The 10,059-nt window shown below is 45.0% G+C and overlaps 1 protein-coding gene across 1 annotated transcript; it reads right to left on the bottom strand.

The window, feature by feature from the left end:
- Nucleotides 1-535: 535 nt before the first annotated feature.
- Nucleotides 536-9,505, bottom strand: PLPPR3 (phospholipid phosphatase related 3). The gene is made up of 7 exons (XM_007434639.2): nt 9,431-9,505; nt 9,005-9,190; nt 6,938-7,067; nt 5,804-5,999; nt 3,420-3,477; nt 2,382-2,555; nt 536-1,964 (listed from the first exon to the last, which is right to left on the bottom strand). The coding sequence occupies exons 1-7, from the start codon at nt 9,503-9,505 to the stop codon at nt 657-659; spliced, it is 2,127 nt and encodes a 708-aa protein (XP_007434701.1). The 3' UTR covers nt 536-656.
- Nucleotides 9,506-10,059: the final 554 nt, after the last annotated feature.

The raw sequence follows: 10,059 nt of genomic DNA, 5'->3' as shown, positions 1-10,059 counted from the left end.
TCCCAACATACATACAGACTCCTGGGGGGAGGGGGAAGTTGACCCTAAGCTTCCCAGGCTAGGGATCACCAAAGGTCAGGTTTGGAGGAATTGAAACCCAACCAATCTGGAAGGCATCGGATTGGGAAAGGCTGGATTATATCCAGCCAGCACTGCTCCGGAGGACACCCCAAATAGATCCAGGCTAGATTGTTCCATTCCCACCTTTTCACCCTTGTTGGCTTTACAATCAGTACTTGTGAATAATCTATGGTTATTTTAATACCACCCATATTTTTTTTGTTTTAAATCCTCTGGAAAATCCAGCCAAGAATTCTTCAATGGTATCCATTCCTAGTGCAGTAGAAGATAAAATAATCCCAAAGTGGGAGGTCCAATGACTTGATCCAAACATACTGTTTAAAAATGTCTTCCATATGAATCCTAGACATTAGGGCTACTCAGGAGACTCTCTACTTTGCCATTGTTGATAATATATTCAATCCTTTGAATTACTGTTGTACGAGTCCTAGAAAACACAATTTTACCTTGGTTTTTGAATATAATCTTCATGAAGTCCTACCATCTGAAATTCAATGCTTGTCTGAAAAAAAAAAGTCACGGTTTTAATCATAGTTTGGCCCAGGATAGCATTGGCCAGAGGTAGGTGGGTGGGATTATTCCTTAAATCCCCGGTTGGCTTGCATTTTCTTATAGAAGTTTTCCGTCTCTTCCGTTTGGCCATCCTTTTCCCCCACTGTTAAGCTGGTTGGTTTTCTCCGCAGTGTTGATTCCCGGCTGGAGGCCCCCAGAATGCTTTCTCCAGGGCTGGTTTCTGCTGAAACCAATGATGCGCTCCCTCCCAGACCCACTGCCACATTGATGGTGGCCACGCTGCCGTAACGGGGCTCCTCCTGTTCAATGTCGCTGACAGAGGAACCAGGTGACACTCCAGCACTTTTGGCAGGCCGGAACCCATGGTAATCTTTGCCCACCTCATTGAGCTCATAAGCATCTTGGCCATCAGAAGTTTTCTGGGTGGCCTTCCATTCCCAAGGGCCATTTCCAGAGGATAAATGTACAACTGGGTGGTGGGGAGCATGGGCATCGATGGTAACAACACTCGAGCTGTCTCTTTCTGATGGGGAGCAGTACTGGGAAGAATCAGAGCTGGTGGAGGACGAAGATGTCTCTGAGTGTTTGGGTGTCACCGATACCATCCCAGGTTGCTTGGACATTGCAATCACCTGCATGAGACGCGGTGGATTGGCCACCCGTTGGGCTGCCCCCTTCTCAGCCATCATCATCCACTTGGCCCTCACAGCTGAGCTGCTTTTGGGTGAAATGTTAGCACCAGCATTAGCTTGACTTTCTTCAGGGATGTGGACGAGTTGGGTGGCCCTGGGCCTTGGCTGGATGAGGACCCGAGGACCCATAGAGGCACGTTCAGTTGTTCGAGCCTGAACTGTGGGGTACAAGGAAGGTGGGATATGATCCTCTTCTTCTCCCACCAAAGAATCTGAGCCAACACGCCTTGCAACCTCTTCTGCCAAGGTCATTCCACGGCCTTCCACTGATTTCTGTTTCCATTCAGTGATCAGCTGTTTAGATCGGGAGGCGTCCACTGGGACGTGTATAGTCATGTGGCGGCGAGCCGGGTCATCCATAGAGGGGGTGCTGACCCGTGGTAACGTGTTGCTGAAAGTAACCATGTTTTCTTTGCCCATAGGGCTCCGGGGTGCCAAAAGGTCCACATCAACACTTGCCCGTTTTAAGCTCCCAAGCGAGTTCTTCTCCCGTGGCACTTGCCGGTTCATCCCCTCCAGCCGGGTCTGGGGGTTGAGCTCATCTGTGCTGACTGACTTGTTCTGGTGATAAACCGAGTCATGCCCACGTTGAGTCAGGGCTCTGAGAGCATCCTTGGCAGGAGGGTTGGAGGGAGCCTTCTCTATTGGTGCCCGGAAGTTGCCCACTGCATGATAGGCCTGTGTGTAGCAAGGATCATGGAGTAAAGGTCTAAAAATGCTCAGATGAGGATGGAAATATATATTCTTGACTCCCTTATTTTGGATAAGTAAAACTTATATAGTACAACTCCCTGGGACTATACTAATTAACAATGTGGGGCAGGAGAGAGATTTAACAACTATTCCTATGTACTAAAAATTGACATGGTACAAAAAGCTGGTATGTCAATCACAACTATCCTAGACTATCTGTTTCCATATATGATTTTTTCTCTCCCACCTTGGATTTCTATGACCCTGGAGAATGTTTCAAACGTTCCATACTTTTACAGCTTGAGAAAGGCTACCCAATATATGTCTACCAGTTTTAGAAGACAGGACCCCTTCTGCTCCCTGCCCCTTCTTCCCATGGTACTTGTAAAGACAGGGACTTACCAGGTAGGCAGCAATGCCAGAGCCAATCAGGAAGCCCACATAAACATCAATAGGGTGGCTGCGGTATTGGGTGATCTGCGTCAAGCCACAGATGCCAGCTGCAATGGCGAAACCAAACACCAAGATTGGCTTGAGGAGCTTGGTGCTGTCTGAGATTATGGAGTTGAAATACATCTGTGGATGACAACGGAGACATTGTACAGTGACCTAATCAGTTATATCTGGAAGGTTTCACTGGATTGCAATTGTGGCAGTATAGCTTTGGTAAGAACAGTTCAATCACACAGAGACTCTGGGCGGAATATAAATTTAATACATTATTGTTGGTTGCACAGTCAGCCAGATGTTTAGCCTGGATTGGGCATTTTTATCCACCTATCGAATCCTTTCCAAGGACCTGGGATAGGCAGATGTTGTTTGATGGTGTTAAAGGGTTTATAGTTAGGGTTAGGGTTATTATTGTAACAGAATGAAATTGACTATACCAGGTTGACTGATTAGTTAATTAGTGTTGAGTATATGAAGGCATTAACTAACCACATATGGAACCTCTAATACTTTCTCTTTCAAAAGGTCTTTTTTAAATTGGCATCCGGAGATTCATGTAATACCTCAACAGATGGTTGTCAGCCCCTCCCCCTCCCATTTTTATTGATGGGAAACATAGTGGGACTCTTAACCTTGAGCTGTGAAGACCACACTAGGGCTGTGCAAGTTTTTCCAGGCTGATTTTGTTTTGAGTGACATGCTGGGGCAGAGGTGGGGTGTTGGGAAACATTCTAAGAAACAGCAGCGCCAAGGCAAAAATCAAATTTCGTTTCATTACATTTAAATGTAATTAGAATTCAATGTAGTTAATGTGATTATGCCCCAGTATGTCTTAAATAATCTTCTCTTTCTGTTGCATTAAAAACTTAATTGGATCTCAGCTATTGGAGGCTTCTGTAGGTCTTAGATAGCACTTCTCTGCTCTATGACATGCAGGCTTCTTTACAATCCTGATTCTTTCCATTATTGAGATTAACCAATAGAACTCACTGATACATAGACAGCAGCAAAAGCAGACAGTGTGGCATGCTGAGAAGGGAACGTTTTCCTAGAAGAGAGAAAGAAATCATACAAACATCTATGAGCATCCAGCCAGGAGACACGATGAAAACGCCTTAATTTCACAACACACTGATAAGTTCAACTACAAGTGCAGTTGGGGAACTTAGACCAGTGTTTCTTAAACTTTCTGCTCTCAGGATCCCTCCCACTTTTAAAAATTATGGTGGACCCCAAAAAACCTTTGGTTTGTATGGGTTATTTATTGATATTTATCGAATTAAAAATTAAAACTAACACATATGTAGAATATTTATTGAATCATGTAAAAATAACAATATTAAACCCATTAGATAGTAACATAATTTCTTCATGAAAAAAGCCCTATATTTTTAACAATAAAAAATAATAATGAGAAGAGTGACACTGTTTTAAATTTTCACAAATAATTTCCATATCTGGCAAATAATTTTGATTTTGCGGACCCTCGAGAGGGTCTTGGGGGACCCCCAGGGGTCCTCAGACCACACTTTAAAAACACTCTCTTAGTCCAAGCCAGAGAATTCCTATAGATAGGGTGCTCTGAAGAATCAGCCATTAACTGCACAATGAGATAAGCTCTGTCTACCAACCATTCAAGAAAGAAAGCAGTCAAAACTCAGAGCAAGAGGCAAACCGAGCTAAACTGAGCAGCCCAGAATCACATATGCGAGATGGAGAGCTATATAAATTGAACAAATACATAAACACATCCTTCCTCATCACACTAACTTCCTAATAACCACAGACCAGCACCAGATAAACCAGATAAAGAAGAATCAGTACTGCACCCAAAAAGCAACCTAGGAAGAGCCACTATCCCATTCAAGGTGGGTAAGACCAGCTACCACATATAAACAGTCAGCATCCTTCACTCCTCCATGCACTGATAATGTTACCTAGCCTGGTCATGAAACGTCTGCAGGAAGAGAAGCAAATTGGGATGGAATGGAATTATGAAGGCCAGACTCAGGGAGAAAAACGTTTTCTTTCATCTCCTGAGCCGCGAGGGAGAGATAAGAGGATGGGACTGGCACCTCCCTGAGGAATTCACAATGTTGTGGCTGGCATTACTTGGGAACTGGGGTTTCAGTCTGAGAAGATTGATGTCAGGCCTAGCCCAAGGAACTCCAAGAGACCATGTAAATTCAATCCAGCAATGTTTATTAGCTACAACCTCTAGCAAGAATCTTCCCAGACTGAAACCCCAGTTCCCAAGTAATGCAGCCACAACATTGTGAATTCCTCAGGGAGGTGCCAGTCTCATCCTCTTATCTCTCCCTCTCGCCTCAGGAGATGAAAGAAAACGTTTTTCTCCTTGAGTCTGGCCTTCATAATTCCATTCCATCACACAAATCCAGAGAACAACTCAACAATTCAACCTGGAGCTACTTTGATTTTTAATTATGGCAAGGACCACTTGTTGCCTTCTGGACATTGTAGGAGGAGAGCCAAGTTAGTCTACAGTAGCCAAAATTCAAGAGTTGTCCGGTAGCAACTTTTCAGACTAACACATTTATTAAAAGGCATAACCTGAGTCTGAAAAGGTGCTACAAGATGACTTCCTGATGTTTGCCTTCTTTCTAGTGTGGGATAGGAAGTCAAAATGGAAATATATTAAAGTCTCTCCCCATAGAGAGAACAGAGAAACATAAACTTCCTTTGCCCAACAATACAAGCTAGGAAGTCAGACTAAACTTGAGGGTGGGGCAGAATTCTTTTATCTGAGAGGCAGGAGAATGGAATAAAAGACATTTCATTTCAGTAGCCTGGAGCCTAGTCTCCCACAACTAAAATTAAAAGCAAAGGGGAAAATGGATACTATATACTTAAAAGTGCCATGTCTAAGTTTATAACTACAGCAGAATGAGATAGTAAAATCTAGAGGTACCAAAATAGGTTACTATTGTGCTACTGGTGCTCAATCATAATAATAATAAACCATCTATGCAAGCAGAAACTAGTATATAAGGGACTATATGCTAGTTTCCTGCCACAAAGATGTTTATTTAGGAAAGAATTCCTAACTCTGATACAGTAACATCTATTTTCAACATCTCAGCACCTCTTATCACTTGCATGTTGGCTAAACCTGGCTTTAAAAGAGTGCAAGAAAGAAGCACAATTCTATTCTAGCAGTAAACTTTCAGATACATGTCCGATTTCCCCCCAAAATTTCATGCAAATTTTCTAAGAAACCGTGGCTGATGATATGGTTGTGATAGCAACTATAGCCAAGATGAGCCTGAATGAACGACATTAAAAATAACCAGATTGCACATGACAGGAAAGGCCACTTTCCAGAACAGGTCTAAAAGAAAAGGAGGTGGACTAACCTGGCTGAGAGAATGGCATGTTGATCTTGACCTGAGCAGATATCTTGAGTGATGTAAGGGTTGGACTCACAGGAGATAGCCAAGAGAGTGTAGTTGGGCTTACAGACCGTCAAGAAGAAAGGGGCATGGTATCCTGTGGCTAACTGGATGACATCGGTCACCAGGGCTGTGGCACAGAGGCCAAACACATGGACACCTGAAGGGGGGAGCAATTTCAGGTAGGATTAGGTCCTGGGGATCAGTTGTGGGATGCATGAAAGGACAAAGAGTATCTTGGAGCATGTGCAGGATTATTCTTAGCTTCCAATGAGTAGTTTTGCTACTTATCATACGCTTGGTGGAAAAAGCAGAGGGGCGCTTTGGACCCACGCCACCTTCCAGCCTCCGTTCAAAAAACAGAAGCTGCCTGCCAGACACTCACCAACTGCACAGTGTGGACGACAACTCCAAGCAAGCATTTTTCTATCAAGGTTTCCTCTTTCCTCCAAGGAGCCTGTTCTAAATTTTAAGACCACCCTTTTAAAAAAAGGGGGCAAAGGAATATTGCTCAGCGGGTTAGGAATGAAAAATACAAGAGAAAAGCGATGGAGGAAAAAAGTCAACGGGGAACACTCTGCTGTTAATCCCAAAATAATATCTGTATGAGTGATTCAACCTTAAATGGTGTTCCCAACCCAATTTTTTTAACAGTCAATTTGGGAGCAGATCTCCTAAACTATCGGAGGACCTTTGTTCTAAAATGTGCCATCACTGATGACCAAATCATTCCATAAAACAGTGATATTTAATCTGAGAAAATAATCCACTGCTTTTCTGTGACAGCAAGCAAACAGGTGGGTTTCCAGCCAACCAAAGCAGTGGTGTTAGACCCTTTTTTGTATTAATTTTCTCGCAATTTTTTCATTTGGGATTTACTGGGGAAAAAACCTGTTTGCAATCATATCTTTGGGTGCCAACACTTAGTCTGAACCTCTCAGGCTCAGGGATATATATAGCTGAGGAGGGCCTAAGCTTAAGCTATTAAACTAGAGACATTGGGGCGGTCAAAGAAGTCAAATGGCAGCTTCGACTGCACTGTTGTGGCACCATGGGGACATTTTATTCCCCAAAGAGGAAGGATGTAAATAGGCTTACCCACAAACCGGACCGTCCTGCGGAGAAAGGAGTTGAAATTGCAGCCGCCGGCATTGATGCTGCCTTCTGAATTGCCACGGCCCTTCATCTTCGACTGCAAGCAATACACGATGCCTTCCCCCACCATGATCTGCCAAGCAAAGCGGCAGAATCAAATGTGAGGTCCTTCCTTCCGTCTGTCTGCCCTGGGCTGTTCAGGTTGCTAACATGCCAAGAGATTTGGTGGTGTGGCCATTGTGCTACAAGGTGGGTCAACCTATAACAGTGTTCCTCAACCTTAGCCATTTTAAGAGGTGTGGACTTCAGCTCCCAGAATTCTCCAGCCAGCATAGCTGGCAGGAGAATTCTGGGAGTTGAGGTCCATACCTCTTAAAATGGCCAAGGTTGAGAAACACTGACCTATAGTCTTGTGGGTCCCATGGGGCAAGCTTTTAAGGATGGAGATAAGGCAGATCTGAGCCCAGAAAAGGAGCTTTTGGGAGGATTTCTTTGCTGCTGTTAGCGTTGGGGAAGGAAAAATGTCTAGAGGGCAAGCATGAAACAGATGATAAAATTACACCCCATTGAAAAAGGGCAGAGATACCAGATCTTTTCCCCCTTGGTTTAATCCTCGGATTTGGGAGGAACGGCTGAGTCAGCCAGTGAAACAGATAAGCAGAAGACTAAGGATAATGTCAAGAATTAATAACACAAGGCAGATTGAGCTGGTGGAATTCGCCGTTGCAAGTTTCAGCGATGGCCGTAAAATCAGAGAAGTTTAACAGGAAATTAGACAAATTCATAGAGGAAAAGACAAGACTATCATTATTATTTACCCAGACTACCATGAGGAAAACTTGGACATTCAGCAGCGGTCTATCTCAAATAGGCTATGCACCAGTCCAGATGTGTAGGTGTGCATATAGCACTGTTGGGAATTTTAAAGCTGTTTTTTTCAAACTGGGCCACTTTAAGCAGTGTGGACTTCAACTCCCAGAATTCCCCAGCCAGCATGGCTGGCTGGGGAATTCTGGGAGTTGAAATCCACACTGTTTAAAGTAGCCCAGTTTGAAAAACATGGCTTCAAACCAAGCATATCTTTTCCTGGATCATATACCAGTGACAGAGGACAGCCATGCAAGACCAGGATAAGATCTGGCATCTTTAAGCTGTTGCTGTTGGGTGCCTTAGATGCGCCCATGGATGCTCTCAATCGCATTTTGCCTTTTTAATCTGAATTGCTGCACAGCCCTCATTTCTGATTGGCACTTGCCACAGTCTTTAGGATTGGCCTGGAGGTTTCCCATGCGGGACCAAATGGACTTTCTGACCAGCAATCCAACTCAGAGGACCAAATCAGACAGAAAAATTAAGCAGAGGACTCTTGCTTTCAAGCCCAGCTGGTGAGCATTTGCTGGTCACTGCTGGAAATGGTGGGATTCATGGGGTTTGGGGATGGATCCAGCAGAACCCTTATGTCACCGTCCTCCAGCCAGCTCTATACCAGATGCCTGGGGTCTATAACTCCCAGATGGTTACTGGGAATTGTAGTCCCAAACCATTTGGAGGGCCTCTGTTGGAAAAGGTTGCCTTATGTTCCTGAGGGATCTATATGGGAAGAGGAAGACAGCTGTTAATGATTCAGATGGCCTTCTTCAGGGTGAGAGAGTGGGGGGCTTTGATCACACAGGTACAGATGCCATCTTGACTCCCCCTCCTCCACTGTACACACCCCTGAGAATTGGCCTTTTTGGACCTGAGTTTTTCAATCAGCAAATATGATGAAAAGTCCAAACTGAGAGCCAGTGTGGAGTAGAGCTTAAGGTGCTAGACTAAAACCAGGAAACTATGAGTTCCTGAGGAACTCATGGAACTATAAAGTCCTCCCTGAGTCATGGAAGCCAGCTGGGGGACTTTAGACTTGTCCCTCCCTCTCAACCTAACCCACCTCACACAGTTGTTGTTGTGGAGAAAACAGGAGGAGAGAGCATTAGGTACACTATCTTGAGTTGTATGAGATAAAGGCAGGTGATACCTCCAATACATAAAGGAGGAGGAAAGGAATGTAGCATGTCCCAAGTTACTCACAGAAGCTGCGGGAGCTGCAAATGCCAGGCTTAGCAGCATCAGCAAAGGAATCATTTCTTCATTGCTTTCTACGTAGGGCATGGAAAGCGCCCGGTCATAACACTGGAAGCCCACTTTGGCTGGCCTGAAGAGGTCTGTCAGCTCCAGGAAGTACAGAGTCACGATGGAGGACGCGACAATGGGCAACTGGGGGCCAGAAGTAAATAAAGAGATTGAGCCGGGGCAAAGAGTTGAAAAATTAGGTCTGTCCTAATGAGCCGCAGTGATAACCTCTGCCTGGGAGCAAAAGAGAAAATGGGGGCTCAACATTCACCCTTAACCTAGGACACCCAGCTTAAACCTCTGAGCCGCCTGGTTCTCCACCTTCCTCCAGTTCTTGGGGCTGGGGGTGGTGAGTGGGGAAGCCGTTGAAAACCTTGTTCTTACCTCGACAAAGTAGAAGCAGGGAAGGAGCGTCATACTATCCTTGGGAGCTTTTGCCTTGTCCTTAGCAGAGATCATGGTGTCAGCAGTGGGAACGGGTGGGCAGGGCGTGGGAATGAAAGCCCCAGCTCAGGTCCTGTTGGGAGACAAGATATAGAGAAGTAGATGGAAGAGACCGCAGCAAAGGAGGTGACAGAACCAAAAGATGGATTCTGCAAAGGCCCAGAGCAGCATACTGGATGCCCCGACTGTCCTACAGCACCTTCCTATAGATTCCCAATTTCCAAAGAAAAGTCCGCAGAGGCTTCAAAAGGTTGTATGTGCATTCACTGCAGTTTGCCGGGGGGGGGGAAGAGGGAGGAATAATCTTTTGAAGTTTCTAGGGAGAAGGGACAGGCATCTATGGGGAGGAAGTCAAAAAAGTCAAGATAAGGATCGTAAGGGAAGCCCTGCTGCTCCTTTTTACAGGCGCTGTGCTTAGGACTCTTGTATAAAAGGAGCAAGGCTTCTGTCAGGTGGTCATGGCTGTCATCTAGACTTTTTGGATTACCCCACCCCACCCCACCCCACCCCCAGGCACCATTGGGGGCAGGCACTTTTGGAAATGAGTTTTCCAAGCATCAACCATGCTA

The sequence above is a fragment of the Python bivittatus genome, unplaced genomic scaffold, assembly GCF_059951505.1.
Source record: "Python bivittatus isolate LINGU-HERP-01145 unplaced genomic scaffold, Pbiv_v1 ctg000580_np1212, whole genome shotgun sequence".
NCBI lineage: Eukaryota > Metazoa > Chordata > Lepidosauria > Squamata > Pythonidae > Python > Python bivittatus.
Note: the sequence above shows the minus strand (reverse complement) of the source record. Positions and strands in the feature narration are given on the sequence as shown.